The sequence below is a fragment of the Rhea americana genome, unplaced genomic scaffold (assembly GCF_003343005.1).
Source record: "Rhea americana isolate MKP2758 unplaced genomic scaffold, rheAme1 scaffold_84, whole genome shotgun sequence".
In the NCBI taxonomy this organism is placed as follows: domain Eukaryota; kingdom Metazoa; phylum Chordata; class Aves; order Rheiformes; family Rheidae; genus Rhea; species Rhea americana.
Window position 1 is genome coordinate 2,154,004 of NW_028187023.1, and position 24,127 is coordinate 2,178,130.

Here is a 24,127-nt window from a genome sequence, read left to right on the forward strand (position 1 = left end):
GGGTTTGGAGCTTGGATTCTGATGCCACCTCCTGAATGTCCTGTTGTGTCTGGTGTTCCAAAGCAGAATCTCATCTTCTTTCAGCCTGCTGGGCACATTATCTCTCTGAGTCAGATTTTGAGTTATATGTCTATCTCTCTATTTCCTGAGCAGTTGAATTGGCTTCTGCTTAGGGAAGAATTTTTGGTTGCACAAAGCTGATATAGTCACTGTGCATTGCTGTGGCCTCTTGTGATAAAGCGTACAACGAAGAAACCACTGTGTTCCGAACAAGGCCTGGGGTGAAGTGGCTGCTTCAGAAAAGGCAGTTCAAAAGTAGTATAAAAATGCTTTTCTCTCCATTGTAATTCAGTGTTCTCCTGGCACTGGATAAGCAATCAAGAGCGCTATCTCCTTGCTTTTATTCTCAAGTCATCACCCATTTCTCGATCATTGTGGACAAGACCTCCATCTCCCATCTTTCAAACTCATGTRAGCAATTCCTGGTATTTCTGTAGGCTTTTACTGTATATAAATTGTGCAGATAGGCCAAGAAGCTCAGCATTAGATGAGGAGCATATGCTTAACATAAATATTAGTTGGAACTTAGAGATGTAAGCAGCTTTATTGATTTCATGTAAGAAATATAGCAATATAAATTAGCCACTCCTGAGGTCACAGTGCAGCACAGTGAGGCAAAATAAGCAATCAACCTGGGGTTACCCAAAAGAACATACCCTTACTCTAAAAGTTAGTTTTAGGACAAAACAAGTAAAAGCATTTTTTCTGAAGTTTGGCTCATATTGCACAGGTCCGTGATTTCTAGAGATAATTTTTAATATTTCAGAATCTCTCCTTCCCGTTAACACTAACATCTGAATCTTAAAATCAAAGGTAATCTGACAGAATTTGTCCAGGCATATTTTACTTTTGTTAATGTAAGAGGTTTGGTTGTCGTCTTTGTCCCATGCTGAATCCATCTCATGTTTTCTCTCAGGCTTTCTCTTTATTAATTTTCTTACTCAAACTCTTGTTCACTATTGCCGTTTCCCCTGAAAAACTGTGCATCTGCATTCCCTCCCCCCCCCTTATTTTTCTCAAGATGAGAGCCAGGGACGACTTAACTTTGCAGTCTTAGCAAAAAATGTTTTTTTAATATGTGGAATTTGCATGTGTAATATAGTTTACATGCATTGCACTGAAGGAAAATAAACACACATGCTGCTAGGTTTCTGGTGGTGAGACAACAGCAGGATAGTCCACTGCCTTTTGAGTCTTTTCATTTTGCTGTTGTTTCCAAGTGTGTGCTAAAGGGATGTTTATGGGTATACACACTCAAATGCTGCTTGCCTTCTTTTCTCTGCTAATTGGTTTGGATTTATGGAATGCTTCTCATAAAGTGCTGCTAGCTACAATTGTTGCTTTTCTATAAAATAGTAGAGAGGAAACCCATTCCTAAACAGTTTCCTCTGGATAGGATTTTCTTGTGGGGGAAGGAGGGATCCAATCCGTTTAAATTGCTCTATAAAGGGTTTTATTGACTTGTGGCCATTAACCCTGGTCTCGATGTGAAACTTTTCAAAGAACTGGATTTTATGGAGCCACATCTCTCAAGTGCTGTGCATGGCATAAATGAAGCATGATCTTTTTCTAAGAAAACAATCCCAATTGTGACTTGTTGTTTTACACGTTTGAAAGTAGTAGGGACTCCACAGCTGTTCCCAGTACTGTGGCGCATTTGTAGCCCCATCTCTCACTGTTTGCTCCCAGTTGCTCAGGACTTCTTAACCTTTACCCAGTCTCAATCCAGCAGGTTTGTTTTACCAGGGAGTACGTATGTACAGGGTCTAGATGATTAGGTGGGCTGAAGGAGGACTGTATACATTTGCTTTCTCTCAGCCATCTGTTTTTCGTCTTTCGTTTCCAGTCGTCGTACAGCCTGCCCTGTCCACAGCCTTTTTTAATGACAATGAAAGAAAGCATGAAGAAGCCCCCACTTGGTGCATAGCATAGAGTGCAGACAGTGCTGCTGCTTTCTTCAGCTTGAAAARGGGAAAATCTGTACGTGGAGGAGGATGTGAGCCATGGGATAGTCTTTGCAGTCATCTCCATATGAAAATGCAAGTCGCTGATAAAGTCAATCCAAAACTGTTATATAATTTGCTTGGGAAGACAAAGTGATTCGATAAAGTCTTAYTCAGATTTTAGTACTGATGTATGCTGTACAATCATTAGGAAGATATTTAATCTCTGACCTTCAATTTACCCAAATGCATAACGGAGATATTTTTTCCCTGCTATTGTAAAGCCTTTGAAAATCTACAGATGAAGTACCAGATAAAGTATTGAATCAAAATCCTATTATTCCAAGAGCCATTCTTAGTGGAGGATCAGTAAATTATTTATGGATATTTCCTGCAGGCTAAGGATGTAGGTAGAGGATACCTAAGCTACTTTATTTCACCAGAACACTGGAGGTGAAGAATTAGGGTTGTTTTTTGTTCTCATGCTAAGGAACAAATATCCCCTGAGGTAAATCAGAATCTGCTGTGAGATTGAAGTCTTTGAGAGCACTCCACAGCCTAAAGAGACACTAGTGTTTGGTGAGACCTGGCAGAAAACAAGACACATTTTTTTCTCCCACCTGGTAGAAAGCCATCCTGTTTTTCTGTGAAGAGCGAGCAGGAAGCAGCTGGTATATTGCTGCTGGGAGGCCTTGATGCTCCTGCAGAGTTAGCACCCATCGGGGTGCTGCTGACTACCTCCCCAGGCACCTTCCTGGTGGGCTGGAGGCAGCCTAACCTGTAGAACAGGGTATGAGAGCAGGCCCTGGRAGCTGCATCATGATTCCCGCTCAGAAGTAAATGATCTACAAAGTAAAAACGGCTGCTTTCATTTCTAGAATATATCAAATTCCTGCACATTTGGTTTTAAAATAGCAGGTAGGGCCCAAGAAGAACCAGAAGGGAGGGGAGAAAAAACAGTTACGAAGTCTGCTGGGATATTTGATGCAAAATCAACTTAGTTGTTTTTCTTACTGGCTTTTTCCTGGGCTCTACTGCAGCTGAAAAAACAACCTTTCTAATCTACAATAAGAAAGGAAATTTTGGCATGAAGATTGTCCACCCCAGACATTTGGCACAATTGGGGAAAGATTTGTTTAGCTTAGCACTGATTTTATTAGTGAGTGAGGCTAACTGAACCTTTAGAGATAATCTTTTCCCTGTTGAATGACACTGTTGATTGTGTAGGTTTCCCTCTAATTTCTTAGCTATGCTCTTCCAGGCTAACATAGTATAAAATGAAAAGTTCTGCTGAAACCTACCTACTGTTAGCAATGACTGTTTGGTACAACAGAACAGCAATATAAGGTTTGCAGAGAATCCCAGCAAGCCGACATCATTTCAGTAAGGGCAGCTGTAGTAGTGAGAGCCAAGGATTCCTCTCACAAATCTACTGTATTTGGTAGTTAGAGCTGAATTCCAAAATAATTCCTTGGCTGTAGGTGTAGCTTTGTTGTCCATCGCTGTCCTTAGTGCACATATATGTATTCTGTTATTTTCATAGCCTTCCACTCTCCAAGAGTACAAAAGATAAGTCTAGCAGAAAAGAAAATCTAAGGAAAAGATTAAAACAGAAGGAAATAAAAGCAGAGCAATCTATTCACTGAGGAAAAGAAGCTGACATGCTTTAAAAGTAGCGTCAGATGCTCCGCTTGTGCTCCTCAGCCATCGTGAGAATCTTGGCCACGTGATTCCTTGCAATAGTCACAGCAAAACTGAGGAAGAGTAAAAGCTGGTTGTCTTCTTAGTCTACATGGAAATAATATATTAAACATTAATACTGCTGTTTTTAGCAAACATTTCATTACAAAATCTTAGTCCATTACTTCAGTTAAAATCACTGTTTGTCAYTATGAAATCTTAGTTCTTTGCTAGCTAAGAACTCATAACTCACTCAAAATCATCTAAGTTATTTCACCTCTTGGTAGTTTATCTTGCTGTCATTTTGATAACTAATTTGATATAAGAACCTGTCCCCTTCATCATCTTTACTTTTTTTGGCAGGCTGCTGGCTTGATTCCTGGTGATCAAATTACATTAGAAACTTCATCCAATATATTTTACAATTCATCACGTTCCTTGCTATTGACATGGGATGTTGTCCCAATAATTAGTATTTTCTGCTGGGCTTCTGCAATCAATTTCTGTGATGCATCTCCTCCACAAAGCCCATAACAATAAACTGTATTAATAAAAATGCCTTCCCTAATTAAAAAAACAAACTCTAATATACAATTTTTCTGCTGYCATCATCAATTGTCTCTAAGGCTTTTGTTTCTCAACTGTTCTGTCTGTCAGCCATTTATCTTGCTTTATCTAATCTAGTGGCCTCTATCCAATTTCTATTCACTTTTCATCAAGGTGATATATTTTCTCTTCCATAGTACCTATATGTACTTAAAGTGCCTCATGGCTGAAATCATTTTTCAGTTGTTTAATGTTTATTCCATGTTGCTGTCAAATAATAAATAATTATACAAAGCTCTTTCCTGAAGAAGCACTGAAACATGATATCAGAAGGGAAAGAAATGAAACTAAGATTTGACAATTTTGTAGAGTTAGGACTTTGCAAAACTTAAAATAGGTTTGATTTTTACTTTCCACATCCCCCTCTGTCATTCCCACTTTAGTAGGGCAGTACTGTAAGAATAATTGCATCTACTTTTTGTGTTCCATTCCAGAAGCTCCYGGGTAGTCCAAATCAGAAAGACTCAGTAATGCTCCATCATTTTTCTATGTCTTTTTTCTGTTACCTCACCATTAAAAAAAATCATTTCACTAATCTAAATGCCTGTTATCATCCTTGGATTATTATTCACCATTGCTATTTGCTCATCTGAGAAGGTATAGTCCTCCTGGTGAAATTCTGACTGCATTGAAGTCAATTGGAAAAATTTCTGCTCARGCCAGGATTTCGTCTCTGATTCCTTGACTGAATAATGCTTGTCATCATAGGTGTGGTTTTTCACTTACCTATATAGGAAAAAAGGAATAAATTCTTTTATGTATGTCGGGAAGATTAGTGGAGTTGTATATTCTTTTCTCTTCACAAAACTAGAAATTAGCCAAGGAAATCCCTCCTTTATGCTGGACTGCATAGACTGAATCTATGTTTTTAATCTCAGCTTCAGAGGGTAAGGTTGTGGAAGCAGGTTTCTGTTTCAGCTTGTTACACAGCTAGCCTATTTACAAAAAATTTAGATTCAAGTTCAGGCTCAGATAATTAACTTTTGTGTACTCTTCTTTCTCTAGATTTTGGCTGGGACTGATTTAAAATTGCAACAACAAATGTAGTTAAATACATGTAAGTTTTAGAAATGTCTGCTCTATCAGAACTGTCTTCTTCTGCATCATCCTGGAAGCCTCTTTGTGTTCTCCAGGTCCTTAGGCAGTTGCTTGGAATTTTATGGAGAGAAATACGTCCTTGCTGGAGGACACAGATGAGAAGGCTTTAATATGAGTTCTAGAGATTTCTTCTTCAGCCTTGTTGCTTTGAGTTGAAAGCTGTCCCAGAATCTCACTGTATGATGGTCCAGCTAAAATGTGTTCATAGTTACATGTCTTTTCCTGTGTCAGTGTTGTCTTTCAGTTCGAGCAGCTCTTTTCTTTCTGTCCCGTTCCATTCTCTGGTACCACCTGCTCCGCTCACTTGCACATGAGTGCAAGTCAGCCTTCCTTTTGCTAGATTCATTGATCTAATTTTTTCTAGCGGCCTCTCAGATAGGCACTCCATTCTCCAGATCAGCATAGAGCCCTGCAGTGGGTTAGTCACCTTGTGAGCTACTGAGGTAGCTGGGAGATGTTTTCTTTTCAGTAATGACCTGTTTCTCCTTTCATCTTACAGTTTCTGTGTTTTCCTCATTTTCTTCRTTATCAAGTCCCATTTAGCACTGTGTCAAAAGATCTACAGACCCAAATAGATGAGATTGAATTTATTTCATTTTCCTAGAAAATTCATTATGCGTCAAAGAAAATATCAGGTTAGTATGGCATGACATCCATGTTTACTTTTTTCTTCTCTTTCATTTGAGTATTACGCTTGCTATTCCTCAGCTATGTTGCATTCTCTTTAATTTTGCAGCTGTATGACAAATCCTAGCTATCAGACCTAAATTCACATTCTGGTTCCTTCAGCATTTTTGGATGGAGACTATCTGTTTTCTACTGGATGCACTAAACTCTTGGAGTTTTATTTCCACTTCCGTTGCTATTTTGATATCCATGTGCTTGTTCCCTTTATCTGCCTTGCTTTTCCTCTCTTTTCCAGCATCCTCCTGCTTGTTGAAAACTGATTATTTCTTCACTCATATCTAGAGTATGTTTAATCACTATCCCAGTCTTACTCCATTGTAACTCCAATTCTTATTTCCTTTTTGGTATTGTTAATATTCTTTMCAAAGTCAAAATTAACTTGATTTTTGGTAATCCTTGCTTTATACTTGTACTTTTTGACCTCTAAAACATTATTTCCTTTTTTGATCTGTATTTCATGTTGTGTTTTCTAAGTTCCTGGTGTATGCATAACAACCTACTCTACACTGGCTGTTCCATCCAGAAGATGGTTTGCAGCAACCTTTCACTGTTTTCTCTCTTTGCTTGGAACACAAATTGAAATACATGTTTTTTTCCTGGTTTATGTTAATGTAGAGTGTAGTGTTGTAAAAAAAAATCTTGTTTAATCTTTCTTGGTTTGAAATATTGCTATCATACTTTAAAGGTTATTTGTCTCAGTAAGAAAACATTTGAAATAAAGCAATACCTTTGAATATCATGACCTACTGTTTCACTAAAAAATTCTGAGTCTCAGATGTAACTGTGGAACAGCCTTTCAGAGAGGCCCAGTGATATGCTGTTGAAAGGATGTGATTTATTATATTTTTTTCATTGCTATTCTTAGTTATACACATGTTGCAACTACATAAAAATGCAGTAACAAAATGTTCATAGGGTTATTTGAATGTCCATCCGTTTGCACGTACAACTGTGTGCCTAGTGCACATGCATACATCGGTTAGTATGGATGTGCACAGTTCTCTACAGAATGCCAAAAATTTGACCATAGACCTCACATTTGTAACTGTTTCAGTTCAGGCCTTTCTGATGCAAACATCCAGCTGTTCTGGGAGACTTTGTAGCTGAGCATTTGCACAGTTTTTACACCCCGGCCACTCCCTCATGTATAAGCTCGGTTCTCAGGCTTAAGCAACTGCGAGGCAACACCAGCGAGCCAAGCACAAGGAGGCACTCTTCTTTCTTCCTTGCAGATTCTCTCTCCCACCATTTAAGTGAAAAGGGCTGAACTGTCTGGGGATAATTGCAGGAAAGGGAATTCTGGTTTTCTCAGGGTGCATCTCAGACGTGCGATGTGGCGTGCTTCTCCCTTCTGCAGCAGTTGGTTACAGTAAGAACAAAGATTAACGTGCAAGAGGGAAAAGTGCTTGCACTGCAGTTCTCCTACGTGGAGTAGTTCACAAAGGTTATATCACATCCTGAGGCAATTTTGCCAGCTTCACATGACTGAAAAGAAAACATTGACATTTGTGACTAGACTGATGTTCTCTGGCTGTATTTGTGGTCTTTCTGTGCCTTACTTTATTTTTCACTCTCTAGAGAAGGAGGGAGACTATATTCTGGTGTTTGTTCTGAAAGTCACAAAACTTTTAGCTAGCTGTGGGTTCATGTGGATTATAATTTGCTGCCAAACCTTGTTCCATAAGTATACTTCAGAACTCAAACTTCTACTGCTTAATATTTTTCATCTTATGAATAAATGTTCTAAGTGTCTATGTGTATGAAATGATTCAATATTGTCCATCTGAAGTCTGAATAGTTGTGATGAGCATGAACTTCCTAATTTTTGTGTATAGAGTTTTGACTCTTATAACTCTTATAAAAACTGTTAACTTCTTTCCTAGTAATCATTTAGCGGGCATATCTGACCAAAATTCATATGTAACAACCCTGATGCATGCTTTAATGTTTTGCTGAATTAGGGCCTGACCTTTGGGAATAATGGGTATTTTTAACTCCATTTGAAATCAGCAGGATCTCTTGGCACACTATATATCCCTAAAAATAAGATTGTTACTGTCTGTGGTTTTAAGCAGTCTGTATTTGAATGTGTCTGAGAGAGAGCCGCCGTAGCCTGGGCTGAGGAGCTGTGGTATCTGACAAGGCTTTGGAAATTTAAACACAGATGTGTGATGGTTCTCAAATATGCTGCTAAGAAGGCTTTCCTGCTGGGGCTGGATGAAACATATACGTTGAAACAAAGGAAGYAGGCATGTTTCCTGAGCAGTTAAGACATGGGCTCTGTGATAGTACTGTGTTTGGAGCAGTGCGCTGGAAAGGATCAGCACATGCTGTGGGAGAGCAGCCTGGGCAGGCAGTGCACTCAGGCACTGAAGGGATGGGAATGCTGCTCCGAAATGCGTGGCTGGGAGGACTTATTTTCAGTTCCTGCCATTTTTAGCTGTTGTGGAGGTGAGCAGGGAAATGTGTGTCAGCTTTTTTCAGCAGATCTGTTCTAGAGGAAGAGTAGCAGCAGTCTCAATTTCAGCTATTACTGTCAATGTCTTCTGCAGGGTCCACCTGGGGATCATTAGAGCAGTGTTTGTGCAGATCACACTCCAGGCAGGACTTATAACATTCATTATTAAAATGCTGCATTCATGTAAGTGATAGAGCAGGAGTTATTTTGACACAAGCTGTGGGAGAACGGTCCTCAGTGATCAGCAAAAACAAACAGACAGACAGTAAAGCCTGACACATCCGTGCAAGAAGAGCTTCTTTAAAGGTATTGGCTACAAAAGGAAGACTAGAGAAAATATGGGCCCACTGCTGAATGGGGTGGGTGCCGTGGTGATGAAGGATGTAGAGAAGGCAGAGTKAGTGAATGCCTTCTTTGCTTTAGTCTTTACTGCTAAGGCCAGCCCTCAGAAATCCCAGATCCTAGAGATCAGAGAGAAAGTCTGGAGAAAGGAAGACTKTCCTTTGATTGAGGAGGATTGSGTTAGAGATCCTTTAGGCACACCTCCATCCCTGGAAAGGTGATTGAGCAGCTCATCCTGGATGTCATCTCTAAGCATGTGGAGGATAAGAAGGTGGTGAGGAGTAATCAGCATGGATTCACCAAGGGGAGATCATACTTAACCAACCTGACAGCCTTCTCTGGTAGAATGGCTGGGTAGATGAGGGGAGAGCAGTGAACATTGTCTACCTTGACTTCAGCAAGGCTTTTGACACTGTCTCCTRTAACATCCTCRTAGGTAAGCTCAGGAAGGGTGGGTTAGAGGAGTGAMCAGTGAGGTGGATTGAGAGCTGGCTGAAAGGCAGAGCTCAGAGGGTTGTGCTCAGTGGTGCAGAGTCTAGTTGGAGGCCCATAGCTAGTGGTGTCCCCAGGGCTCAGTGGTGGGTCCTGTTTTGTTCAACTTATTCATCAGTGACCTGGATGAAGGAACGGAGTGCATCCTCAGCAAATTTGCTGATGATACCAAGCTGGGAGGAGTGACTGATACACCTGAGGGCTGTGCTGCCGTTCAGAGAGACCTGGACAGGCTGGAGAGCTGGGCAGAGAGGAACCTCATGAAGTTCAATGAAGGCAGTGCAGAGCCCTGCACCTAGGGAAGAATAACCCCATGCACAAGTGCAGGCTGGGGTCTGACCTACTGGAAAGCAGCTCTGCAGAGAAGGACCTGGGAGTTTTGGTGGACAACAAGTTAACCATGAGCCAGCAATGTGCCTTTGTGGCCAAGGAGGCCARTGGTCTCCTGGGGCGCATTAGGAACACTGTCATCAACAGGTTGAGGGAGGTGATCTTCCCCCTCTACTCAGCCCTGGTGAGGCCACATCTTGAATGGTGTGTCCAGTTGTGGACTCCCCAGTGCAAGAGAGACATGGCACTACTGGAGATAACAGCGTAGGGCTACAAAGATGATTAGGGGACTGGAGCATCTCTYCTATGAAGAAAGGCTACGAGAGCTGTGCCTGTTTAACCTGGAGAAGRTTGAGGGGGSAGTTTATCAACAGATAAAAATATCTGAAGAGAGAGTGTAAAGAGGGTAGGGCCAGACTCTTCTCAGTGTTGCCCAGCGGCAGCTGAGATCGAACAAGAGACAACRAGCACACACTGGAACACAGGAAGTTTCACCTGAATATGAGGAAAACCTTCTTTACTGTGATGGTGACAGAGCACTRGAACAGGTTGCCCAGCGAGATTGTGGAGTCTCCTTCTCTGGAGATATTCAAAACCCACCTGGACATGATCCTGTGCAATGTGCTCTAGGTGACCCTGCCCAAGCAGGGGGGTTGGACTGGATGATTTCCAGAGGTCCCTTCCAACCTCAACCATTCTGTGATTCAGTGAACCAGCAGGAATGATTAGGCTTAACAGAATGCCAATAAGACAGGCAAAGCATACTGCTTTCACGATGGTACATTTTTTAGAGCCTATGAATCCTTTTAATAATGCAGCATGGTCTGTATATGCTTGTGAGAAGATCTCCATTGCTCAGAAGTGAAAGGACTAGATCAATAACTACGATGTTATTCCYTGATGGTATTCTTTACTATTTGTGGAAGTTAAATCCACTGAAATTATTTCACAGATCTGAACTGTGTTCAGTRTATTATAGGTATGTGTTTACATATTTGTTTGTTTGCTTTGTAGATCCTGGTTGCTAAATCCCCTGTTGCTCCATTCTCTACTTTCTTCTACACCATTGAGAAATCGGGCTTTGTTCTTCAAGGTAAGACTAGAGTGTTGATTATTTTGCCTTTACAATTACTATTTTAAGCAGGCTGGAGACAGCTAACAGTAACTGTTGTTGAAAATGGTGCTGTTTATACCTAATTAAAAAMCCCCACACATTTAAACAATCTGATTGACAAGGCCAGCTTTCTGCTGCTTTCACTGTGATGTCTTGAATTATACTGAATTATGTTGTTGCATATTCCCAAGGATCTAAGAATGAGCCCTGAAGTTATTAATCAAATCTCCCTGTTTGTGTTCAAGGTAAAATGGAGTGATTCTGGTAACATTGCTCCTATGGGATGGATTTCTCCAGGAGAAACATGTCTGTCTTAAAAATACCATTAAAAACATGTGCTAATAAATGATTCCTCTTTAGCCAATAGCTTGACATCAATAAAAATACAGGAAATTAATATCTGTCCTCTATTTTTCTGATCACTCTAATGTGAATGCCAGCTGGTCCTAAATAATCCTGAGATTCTCTAGGGTATGGAGTAGTATACTGCAAAGCTGGATACTACTACCATGATGGCGGGGAACTGGGGCTCCTTGTGGCCATCCCCTAAAATACATTCCTTCAACTCACAGCAAGAGGGAGGTGCAGGTCTTCCCTTCTTTCCCCATCTATTCCAATAAATCTTCCTCTACTGTACTTACTTTTTGACAGACACCCATAGATCAACTTCGCTAAGTTGACCCTTACTAATATATAGCCTGGCACCCGACTGCTGCGTCAGTTCAGCAGGCTAAACAGGCCCAATCAGTGCCTGCCACTTGCTCTTCAGATGACACACTCTGATATGCAGCCCTGGCATTAAAAATAAGTTAACGTCTCTTTCTCACATTCCAGTGATTGAGAATCACTGATCCTGTAAAGCACTACAAAAATTTTAAGGTACATAAACAATTCTCTCCCACCTGACTGTCCATTGCTCACCTRCGGACGTGCTGTACTAGACCAATGACATACTTATTTATTAATGACTAGGTATACTTTGATCTGTGGTRATATATAACGTAGGAAAACAAAAGAAAGGGAACAAAAACATTTAGGTGTGCATTTTTGCTTCCATTTAATGTGTCTGTATGATGATGATTTAAGGGTCCATGGGGTGTTTTCTAAACCTTTGGAAACTTTACCCAGGGTATGCTTACRTAGCATTCTGGGAGTTCAGTCTGCTTCGTTTGGTACCAGTAATTTTCAACAGGCTATAGAAACTAGAAACAATTTTTATTAGTTTAATCTGAGATGGCTTGCAGGATTTGCTCTAGATTTTGCATTATTTGAATCCAGCATACAGTGAAAGATAAGCTACTTTTCTATCTCAAGTGTATTCTGAGTTGCAGAGTTGTTTCTGACTGTTATAAACAAAGTAGACTGATTTCCTGCTCTGACCCCAGGCACTTTTGTAGTGAGACTTTGAGAAAGGGAGATTCCCCTTTCAGAAATGCTTGGTGAGGATCTATGTTTCACTTTCTGTGAGCCAGGAGTATAGCTTTCTAAGGACTGAACCCTACCTTTGAAGAACARATTGGCTTGGTAATGCATAATGATGATGGAGTAGGACCCTCTGATAGAAGGCTGTTTGATAGCATTATGTTAGTTGTGGCAGTACGAGTATTGCTCTTTTCCCTGTATCCATACATTTCTGATGTGCAAATTTAAATCATTATTCAACATTTTCCTAAAATTGGGTGAGGTATCAGTTCAGATTTATTTAAGTAAGCACTGTCACTCACCATCTGGCATTTTTTGTACATTTAAAAAGCAGTTTGAAACTCCTCTTTCTATAAGCCTTTTCTTTATTTTTGACTACACCATTATTTTCTAGTATTTGTTTCCCTTTTAGCTTTTTTTATTCAAGATGGGTAGGAAGCAAGGGTGTATTTCCCCAGTAGTGTGCCCAGGCACACATAGCAGGTAACCGTCTAGTCAGAAGTCAGACAGCAGTGTCCGAACCTTAAAAGTCCATGGAGTTTAATTGGAAGTTGTAATTAGCATTTCAATGGCTTTACACATTGGTTCTTCTGAATTCTGGTTTGAGTTTGCTGGTATTGGCCTAGTCATGGTTTAGCATTAAGGCCCTGCTGCTAGAATCCTTACGGGGACTTGTAAGCGCTTAGACAAGTGAGAGCCCCACTAAGCTGTGTGAAACAAATACTCTGTTTTCATACCGAATAGTTCAGTGATTATTGTTTCTGTAAGTGAGCAAGTCACCTGGAAATGGCTGTTCCAGACAAGATGCTGACAAGAGTTGCAACTTCAGGAACACAGAAAGTGGCACCAGGCTCCTGCAAGAGAGGCTGGACTGTTTTATGGGAGTCAAGGCTGGTACTTCCTTCCAAAGGGAAGCAGGATGTGAGGTTCCGTGTCACTAAGGCAACTGGCCGTGGTGTAGCTGGTGGGGGAGCGTCCCTGGGTCGCTGTCTGAGGGTATCTTTATAGTGCTAACAAGTGGAATCTGTCCCACAGCGTGGCTGCAAAGGCCGCTTTGGCATTCAGTCTTTGTTGTCGCGGTGGGCCGGTGTCAGGAGGTGAGCGCGTTCGGGGYGCCTGGTGGGAACAAGTGGATGGGTGTGGGAACTGGCGAGAAGCAGCAGCTGTCTGAAGTGCCCAGAGTTCTTTCTTCTTACTCAGGGGGTCCCATCCTGAGACCATTAACCAATAGGCCATAAACAAATTGATATCGGAAAATGTGCCTGGAAACTCCTTGATTAGCGAGGGTGAATAGGGAATGAAAGACAAAGTGAAAGTGTGATTTAACAGTTCCACAAGCAATTTCCATTGCCACCTCTGAGGGATTAGGATGTGTGGAATAGGCTAAAAAACGAGGAGGAGCTCCCCCCTCTTTTGTTCCATGGGCTAGAGGATAATAAAACGGCAGGAGAGGCAGTGCGGCTAGTTAGGGATTTCACCGGCTGCTATTTGATGCGGTTTAAGGAGCCCTTCTGCTATTGTTGCAGTTAAAATGGGAAGCGGAACTGTTCTCCATTCGCAAAAATCTCCAGCGTCCTCAGGAAAAGAGGGCTGAGAGTAAAAGGCTATTAAGATGGTAATGCTGCCCCATTTGGAGGAGTGTATCAAAATCCTCTTTGTCAATGTAAATCGCTGCTCTGTTTCCCTGGTATCTTTGCATCTCATGGCCACAGTGCAAGCACAGAAGTGTTCGGAGGAGACCCTGGWGAAGCAAGAACCGCTTCTCTTACATTGTTGGAGAAGAGCTCTAGGCTGTCCAAAGGCGCCACGGAGACAAATCTCTCTGCTTTTGTAAACTTCAAGTGTTCAGGGATGAAAAGAATCCAATTATTCACTCATTCCTTTATTCCTGCTTTCAGTCTAGAGAAATGAAACGTGATGATTAGAAAACAAGAGTGGACAGTCAGAGATTTAGCATGGAAAGTCAGCTTTCATGTCTCCTCTTTCCATTGCTTCAGTATGGTGTGTGCTGTGGAGGGGGAAGAGGGTGGACCCCAAAACCTTGGTTGGTTTTACATTCCAGTACAGTATCATGTTATTACATTATTATTATACTGCCATGCTGTACAGCATGACTGTGATAAGCCTGATTTGTGATTACAAAATCCAGTCTGAAAGGAGATCTCTACTTTATAAACCTACTTTTCTTAAACAGAGAGGCAGAAGCCTGGATCTAAACACTTCAAAATATTAGAAGTTTTACTGTCTGCATGTGTATTCTGTTTAAGGACTTGTTGTTGCTTCCAAAATTCAATATAGTAGTTAAAGTGAATGAAGTGATTCCATTGGAAAGAAGAATAACAAAAGCTCTAGATCTATTTGATTAAGGGTTTAAGTCACCAGATTATTTTTTCTCATTGACAGTGATATAAATTCCATTTGGGATCAGAAAACCCAGTTGGTTTCCTTCTGATTCACACTCCTTCACTAGCAATAATGACTGCTGTTAATGATTAGCTGGTAATCCTGTTAGTGCTGTATCGGTCAGAACAAATTCTAGGTTGTTCTTGCCTATTTGTCATTTCAGTGACACTGAATATAGCACGTACTGGGTTAGGTCAGCTAAACAAGATGTGACTCAGCCGTGCACATGCACTTATGCCAAACAAAGAGATAGGTTGAATAAGATGGTGTCKATTTTATATTGTATTCTGTGGGCAATCTTCTAACTTAAGAAGAAACAGTATTCTGTGGCATAAATGCAAACTGGTAACAGAGCCTACCTATTCGCACTGGCAGCTCAGCTGTATGTGAAAGTAAGTCTCTTTCCATCTCTTCCAAGTAAATACCCCTAGTTACCAAGAGGATGGTACTTCGAAAGAAGGCAGGAAACGTGGTGGCTGCTTGCCAACTGGGAAGGCCCATTGGGACTTCTCACTGAGTGCTTTACCAAGTGATTAACGTTGCTATTCACTGAAATAACTCAGAAGTACTGAAAATATAAATAATATTAGTGAGGTAGGGCTTGCTTTTGAGTAATCACTTATTTTGAGTTTCATAGGGTTTAAAGATGGGAGAAGTCAGCAGGTCATCTAAACTGGCCCCCTGTATATCAATAGGCATTTCCTTCCGATACCTCCCCAATCCCAATAGCTTGTGTTGCATTGAAGCATTTCTTCTAGAAAAGCATTTGCATTTATTTGAAGACATCAAGAAATGGGAGTTTCTGGTTTGCCTTGACACTTTGTTTCACTGTTTAACTATCTTGCTGTTAAATATTTGCTCTGTATTTCAGATTAGAATTTGTCTGCCCTCAGCTTTTGGCTTCAGTTCTTGTTATGACCTTCCGTGCTAAATAAAGGAGCCTTTAAATGGCTGCAGTTTTGCATGAGTGTACTTGAAATCAAGATTTATCTTACTATGTTTTATTCTTCCATTTTAAAGAAAGTTATAATTGCTAGCAAATTTAAGTTCAAAACTTTCGTGTCTCAGGCTGACTGGCTCCCCTCACTGCCTGAAGAAAGGATAGTATACACTGTATTGTTTAAGGCAAAGTTTTGATTTTTTTTTTTGTGCCAGGAGAACTGGATGATTAGTTAATTTGATTAATCCAACTATTCTGCCCTCTTTTTCACTACATATGTGTGCGTGTGCACAACTGCACTCACTTTGAACTGCACTTAACTTAGAAGAGTTAAGTGTGTCATCATGATGTCTTACTGAAGCAGATGACTCTGATAAAGTAGAAACAAAAGCTATGTGGCACTCAGAAGACAGTGAATTGTAGATTTTAAGCTTGGCAATACTAAGAGGGAAGAGTTGTAGGAGCAGCTAGAGCCAGGAAAACCTCGTTACATTATGTCTGATTTGTCTCTAATGAACGAGTAGGAAGAGACTAATTTTGGTCTCAAAATAACATAGGATCTGAGTTTGTAGTGCAGAGTGGCGAACAGTCTCCAAAGTGCTATATCTAATTTATATGGCTGAAGCATGTGAAAAGTTCCTCATTTTATGTTGTAAAGAAATGCATTGGTAATGAGTAGTGAAATAGAAAGGGAATACTGAAAGAAAGGGCAGCATTATTTGTATTGTTTTGTGTGAGTTTGAACAGTGAGACACAATGATTTACTGCATCAAAAGCTTTTATTCAATTGAAGAACTGTAACTATAAAGTGACCTTTGTCTGGAGCAACATGGATATAATCTGTAAAACGAAGCAGGGTTATACTTGATGCATGAATGGGTGGAAGACAGATTAATGGGAATAAAGTTGTGTATTGCTATTGAGATGGTAACAGCTTTGCAGTGCCACTGGTGATTTCCAGCCCTATTTGAGGGATAAAGATGGACTAATCATTGTGAGGAGCCCTGTGGGGTGGAACAGTTTTTGCTGTATTCCCCATAGGGCRCTGAAAAGCGGATGCTATTGGTAACAGATTTGCAATAATAAGAGCAAAAGAGCATTATGAGTTTGTAGGCTTCCCGACAGAAAGGAGTGTGAGAAACAGAAAACTCCCAACACCCCTCTGTCAGTAAAATCACTCATGTAAATGCAGCTTACACCAACAAAAATGTCTTTTTTGCTCAGCTAGTTCATACCATTTCCCAAATGGTTTAACTAAAACTGACAAACGAATGACATGGCTTGGATGCATCTCCACTAGGTGGCTTTGCTGGAGCAGCTCTCCGGCTGTGCAGCTGTGGTGGAGCTGGGCGACTCTCGAGAGGTTTTGCCATGTCTGACAAATGAAGGAATCCAGAAGAATGAAGCACAGATGTGAAACTGGCTAAAAATGGTAATGATGAAGAGAGGTGGAGGAGAAATGTTTTTATTCTGAAGAAAGACAAGAGGCATCTTGGGTTTACATCCAATAGAAACAAAATAAACGCTGTCATTTCAATAAAATTAAATGTTTCCCTATGCAAACATAATCTTGCTAAGGCCAAAATAGATAGGCAGCAGATCGGTTAAGTTTCTGCTTTCAACCTTCGCTGTGAGCATGACTTGTGGAAAGATATTATACTGGAAAAGACCAGTTTAGCAAAGTATTGAAGCTCCTGCTTAATTTTTCTTAAGTTTTACCAAAGGCAACGTGGAAAGTATTAGTGCAAGCAGTGTGCCAAATCTGTTCTCCTTTACAGGTGTGAATCAAATCTTTTTTTTAATCTAGTGTTGATTAAACAATAAGTTGAAGAGTATGGGTCTATATTTGCAAAGATGTCTCTTCTGTTCGAGACTGACATATACTGCAGGCTTCTAGGGATRAAATGGTCTCACTTAAGAGCAATCTTTTCCTTACTAGTCTCTCAGTAATGAGTTCCTGATCAGTGGGCTGCTCTCCTGTGTTTCTGGAACAGTGCTAAAGCAAATGGGCTTTTTCCAAAAGGCTTTTAACGTCAGGAATGAAGTTGAGTGTTGATAGAGGTAGTATCTGTGATGTGTGGCAGTGTATTTTTCTGAGAACTGGATTTTGTCGTAGAAGTCCAGCAAGACTCCACTAGTGATTGCCTGGTTTTAACATGAAGATATTACATCTTTCGAGCTACAGATTTTTAGAATAATGTCAGAAGTACTTTAAATGGAATTAATGTTCTTAAGCGAACACATTCATGAGCAGGAAGCCAAGAAACAGTCTATCCGAAAACAATGATTTCCAGCCAGAATAAAGTCATATGTTTTTGTGTGCAGCTCATGAAAGTAAGAGGCAGTTAAGACTTACTGTAGTTTAGTCCTTTCTCTCACAGACACAACTGAATTTCCTTTGCTCTTCTCAAAGGTTGTGTCCATCCTGGCATTTTGTATGGCCAGCGTGTTTGGGGAAGCCCTCACTGCTCTAATTTTATCCTGAAAAATGATTGTTAGCAATAACAGACTGTGACCCAAATGACTTGGCCTTTGTAGCAGGTGCAAAATGTCGTTAGCTATAGGACTTTATGTATTCTSTATGCTGAAATCTTGTAAAACCTCTGAGAGTACGGCGTAGGTGGCAAAGAGAAATGCTGGAAGCTTTATATTCTCTTTGGATCTCTGCACCACTCTCCCCTGCTTAGTAAATAATAAGTCTAAACCTGTGAGTTTCCAGAGTACACTGCTGTGTGGATATTAGGCCTGGAAGCAGTGTAGCCACATTTGCACCACTTCTGCACTGGAGAACTTAGGCCTGAGGAGGGCTCTTAGCAAACAGGGCTCCCACTGCCCTCCGCAGCACGAGTGCTGTTTTTCTTTGGGGCTTTCTCTGTGTTTCCAAGTTTAACACACCTAGACCTACCTCAGATGTTGCTGCCTAGCATACAGCTTTGTGCTTCAAAAGATTTTTTTCGTTACACTCACCCCTTAATAGGCCTAATGTTGGGTTGTTACTGCAAAGTATCTTCTGTAATATTCGTTTGAACGTTTAAACAAATATTTGTCAAATGTATGTTCATGCCCCCTTTCCACTGCCTTTCAGTGTTCTTGCAGGATATGTATAAAAGGTAGTATAGCAGCTGAAATAATCCTAAATATCCATTTGCCTTGTGAAAGGCAAAATTTCATCTCTTAATTATGTGCCACGGGGCCTTGTTTCTAAGTATTCTATATATCTAGTTAAAAAACAGAAATATACTGCAGGGCATAAACATCCTATTAAAATATACTGGACATGAATAACAAATATTTGCAAGAAGCTACTGTAACAAGCTATAAACCACTATTTACTTACAGAATTTGAGAGATTAATTCAGTTTAGAGTAAGTATGAATGTAATCTAGGCTATGTAGTGCTAATGATTGTTCTGATGTTTCTCTATGTTGTTTCTGTTGTAGTGAAATCAGAATCTGGCACTTTATGATTCAGTCCAGTGAAGCTGCCTGAAAATTCTGAGATTAAATTTCAGAACAGGATCAAATTAACCAAGGGTTGCAGAGATGAAAGAGGCAACAGATTTAATCAGTATTTTGTTTAGAGCACGTTGAATGCTCTAACAGCATGCCAGCCTTTGCTCTGCCATCTGAATAACTCTAGAGGGTCTGCTCTAAGACTCAGTTTAGGCAAGGCAGTGCACACATAACTGCATGGGTGAAGAGGGAGCACAGGCAGGTGATGCTAGAAGAACTAAGTGCTTGCCAAGCGATGTTACTGCTGAAAGGATTTTATTCTTATAACTTCTTTCCATTTTTGTTTAAAATTCTTAGCTTTTTGATTGCAGGAACAGTCTCCCAAATAATCCAAGACTGTATGAAGGTACCTCCCCAAAAGCAGCAGCAAAGATATGATGAGATGATATTTCTAGAAAATGTTGGGCTAGTCAAGGTAGAGTGCTATCGAGCAGTCTGCAATACAAGAATGATATCTCAGAGGGCTAGGTGACATTGTTAAAACCTCAACCATGACATGCACAACTGAAGGAGAAAGCTTAAAATAAGTAGGCTGATTTCCTAAGCCCTGAACACCATGTATCTCACTCCTGAAGAGGTTCCAAGTGTGTTAAGGAAGAGACTCTTCTGCTCAGTGGTGTATAGAAAGCATCACATTCCTCCTTTAGGCTGAATGTATTTGATGAAGGAGTTCAGTCCTGAGGCGTGTCAGGGTAGAACCTCGCACTACAACCAAGTTAATTTTCAATGAGAAATATCCTCACTTTTACTTTTCTCATTCTGTATTTGTGCTATGAGTAAATTACTCAGAACAAGCTATCAGTCAGCTATGCACATATATTGTAACTGCTTATTTGTAGACCATATCCTGCCTGCCTTGGTCGTTTGGTGAAGTTCACAGAAGAGTAGAACATCCTGTTTGTTTAGTTTTCTTTTGTCTGCCCAGTACCAGCACGCACAGAATATTCCTATATATCTTTTCTTTTCTGCTCTGCAATTGGATCATGGTACTCATGATTGTGCTCAATAGCTGGAAATGCTGAGGATATCCGATTGCTGAGGTCTCTTATTTTAAACTCCACATGCCAGGAAAAGTATGTGGGATCCCACTGGCTTAGCACTGGAGGGTGCAGGATGCATCAACAGGAAAACCAAACAAAACATGAAATTAAATTCATTTGAAAGGGGAAGGGACTCTTACACCACCCATCAGGAGTGTTTAAACTGTTGGTATTGAAACAATAGGCCTTTTATTTTGCTTCGGTTCTTCTCAATATGCAAACTATCTTAACTTGACTTTGAGAGCTGCAGCTGTCACTGAAGTCAGTGGGAGCTGTAGGTGCTTGTTACCTTTGAAAACCAAGCCAATGTATTCTAATGTGGCAGCAAAATCCGTAAAAAATAAATTAGGATGGTTAAAGCATAACTCTGATAGTTCTGTAATGTGATCTCCAGCCTTCTTCATATTTGATACAGAGGCATAGGATCATGTTTTGTACACCTAGAGCTATATCTTCTTACTCTCTGAGTTCCTCTTCCCCACATCTTTGCAGCCTTCTTCCATGACTGCAGTCCTTCCAGTTGAGAATGCTAAGTAGGACTCTACTGGAATTTATCAGAACTACCTTTTTTAACCGTCCAGAATAGTTTCTTCTCCTTGTGAAACAGATTTGCTCCCCCTTTTTCTCTAGATCATTCTTTGGACTGTAGTGAGTACATAAGCGGTCAAAAAACTGCCCTGTAGGCTCCCGTCTGCCGTAGCAGTGGAGAGTACTGGTGGCAACCTGTGGCACTGTTTGATTTTCATTTTGAAGAATTTGTGGCACTCTGGAAGGAAAGGTTTCCAGATGTCAGAACAAGTCCAGTTTTCTCCTGGGTAAAATGAATCCACCATCAGGTCTGAATGTGAGGGGAAAAAGGCAGCCCTCCAGCTGGTCACAGCTGTCTAGGCTCAGCAAAGACACCACTTACTGCTGTATCACCCAAGCACACAGGAAACTTCAGTATACAGCCTGAATCTGCATACTCCAGTCCCTTTCTGGCAGAAGGACTAAGTGAGCTTACCCACATGAGGGCTGCAGCCAACAGTGTGATGCTAATTGAGGCCAGCTTACCTCGAATTTGGTTCAAGATTCTGTCTTTTGCAGACAAATCTTTGCAGAAAAAAAATAGACTCAGCTGAGGATGGAGCTGTGAGCCTCCCTTTGCTCCCACTCCYAGTCACTACTGGAATAACTGTTTCTACCTAGGTCTGTTTTCAGTGAAGCTTTACTTGCTTGGGATATGCTTTTATTGACACTCTGAAGTAGTAGAAAACACACTGTAAAACTAGCAAACCTTGGTAAGTCTAAACTAGATCTGAATTAAAACAATATAAGGAAAAGGAAAGGAAATAGTTATTATCATTGCCCTGATCGTCATGGTCATTGTGTGTCAGCTGCACCTGGAAGTGCCTTGGGCTGGGGGTTGTGCTTTGGACTAGCCTCCTGGACTGAGCTAAAGGCAAGAAGAAACCTGAGAAACCTACCTTTTTGTACACAGTTCAAACAGTGTTTCCTCTGTGATCTGTGTACATTACTTAATTACTGTGTGCCTCAGTTTACCTCTCCRTGAGTAAATGATGATAATATCTGTTTGAGTGCAGAAAATTAAACACTTTCACTCTTGCAGGTAACTGCAGCATGTTATTACAGAAACTGCAATTGATCCCTAGTGTAAGTGAATGTACACTTCAACAACAGCTTGGGAAGTGTCTAGGAGAGAATGGCAGACATTTCACTAACAAATACTGTTATAAAATATGTATAATAGGTGATATATTGAGGACTGGATGAAAATTCCAGATGTTCCAATGTGAAGAGTGAGTGATAACTTAGTATTTTGTTCAAAACAATTATTTGTCCAAGAAGAGTAAAATTCTACAGGTATGCAGAAATGTTAACTCTGTGGTAAACAAATTGGCCAGCTGTCTGTTATGAATCTGAAGATATGGATTTTACTGAATGACCAGGAGGCTTTTTGTGTCTGTAAAGTAGGAAATGTAGCTGCAGTAGGAAGGAATCTACTACCAATGTTGAATCTAGGATGTGTGATCAGATTCCTGAATATCTCCAAATAAAATACATTCCAAGGCTAAACTGTAGTCTTTGTGCACACACCCCTGAATACTTGCTAAGGATTAAGGGTTTTTTGGTTTCTTTGAAGCTTTTTTTTTTCCCTGCAAATGCTCAGAATTAGAGAAAGCTAGTTTGAACTGTCTTTTGTTACTTCTTGCACCTTAGCCTGGCAATTTTCTCAGTCCATTGGTTCTGTGTCATTTTTTTCATAGTACCACATATTGTTGGTGAAATAAGGAGACTTTAAATACAGGAAGCGAGGGTAATGTTGATCTTGAAGCACCAGCAACTGAAAGGGCCATTCACAATTTCCTTCAAAACACAACCCAGTGGTAAGATAATACTAACCAGGGCTGTGTGCCCAGGAGAGCATCACAATGAAGCATCCAGTGTTATTGTTCAACTCCGTGTTTGTTCTTCATGTGAACAAAAGGAAGGAAGAACTCTGCTATCAGGCTGGAGAGGAAGGAGTCTTTGTTGCCCTTGGCTACCCTAACTTTAAATGTGAGGAAGCACAGGGTGCTGCAGCATAACCTTTCGGCAGTGTTAGACAGGAAAAATTGATAGGTCAGCAGGTTAAGGGCAGGCACCCTATTTATCTAAAGAATAGGCTTCCCTTGCATGAGAGCCCCARTTCAGGTATGTCAGTGTTAGTGTTTTATTTAGGTTATGAGAATCTGAGGCTTTAAAACCCCTATTTTAAACTCCAGTTCCTTTGCTTTGCTATCCTATCTCCTCCTCTGCATTGGGGCTCACCACCAGGAACAGTGAGGGATGCTGTTCCCTTATTGAGAGTGGCAGGCACTGGGTGTCCTGAATGTGAAGTTCAATAATGTTGCTTTGGCATGATGACTCTGTCTGCTGGAGACTGTGAGCCAGGCTTACAATACTTGTCTCCTCCCATGCTGTCCTGTTCCAGCTGTAGAGCTGTCTGCTGAAGTGGCAGAATCCTTGCTCTCCCCCTCCTTCATGTCATGAGGATGACACATTGTCAGATTAATGAGGAAGTTTACCATGCTGAGAKCAATTGCTTCAAATTTGCGGATGACTCAGGTGATGACTGTGTCATCAGCTAAGCTCAGGTTATGATTTCAAGATATTCCTTGGAATCATAAAAGTTTGCTAATCCTGCCTGTTCATTAGTCTTACTGTGGCTTTGTCTAGTTCATGTGCAGTCTCTCTAGAAGTATCAAGGGACCTTGGAGAAACATGTATACATCCCATTAGATGCAAGGCTCTACTGCTGGGGTGTTTGAAAAAAATGGATGCTTATTCTGACAACATATAAAGGGCTTATTTCCTGAAATTTGTGGACACAAAATGAAAGAAGCCCACAAATATTTATCTTGTTTTCAGAGGCAAAGTCCACCCTTGAATTGACTCCTTGTTAATTCACAGATTACCCTCATGTGCATGATATACAAAATTCTACTTTCATGCATATTTCCATAATTCCAGAAACTTGTTGTGATCACAGCTGTATTCTAGTGGTTAATTCACTTTCGGGATCTGCTCACTCCAGCCTGTAAGATACTTTCATGAGTTTCAGAAGACTGCTTGCAAACCTTTGTAGTACAATGGTTTCATGGATTATAAGCTCTACCCACATGACTATAGTCAGATGAACAGTAGACCCAGTAAAAATCTTAATTAGAAAAAGTACTATCTTGTTTCATTTAATATAAGTGTTGATGTCCAAACAAATATTCCAAATTCTGAGGACATAATGATCTGGCGAAGTGGAAGCCTTTGATAAGAACAGAAATATGATGAGGAGAATCCTATGAAACTACTAAGAGGGTCAAGTGTAAGGAATATTTTTCAGGGGGTCAGAGTATATCAGTTAAATAAAAAAATAATGAAAGAAGGAGAATTAGAGCCTTAATTTCAGGCTTAAACTCAGTATGCTTCTTGTATGGGTCATATGACTCTGGAGGTTATCAGT

At 40.5% G+C, this 24,127-nt stretch overlaps 1 protein-coding gene across 2 annotated transcripts in view; it reads left to right on the plus strand.

Moving 5' to 3' along the window:
* The window catches only part of RAD51B (RAD51 paralog B), a 396,827-nt gene that overhangs the window by 251,981 nt on the left and 120,719 nt on the right, over positions 1-24,127 (plus strand). For both annotated transcript variants that reach the window (XM_085323359.1, XM_085323360.1), the window contains one exon: positions 10,711-10,789. In XM_085323359.1, coding sequence (XP_085179485.1) covers positions 10,711-10,789 — 79 coding nt within the window. The remainder of the gene's footprint in view (positions 1-10,710; positions 10,790-24,127) is intronic.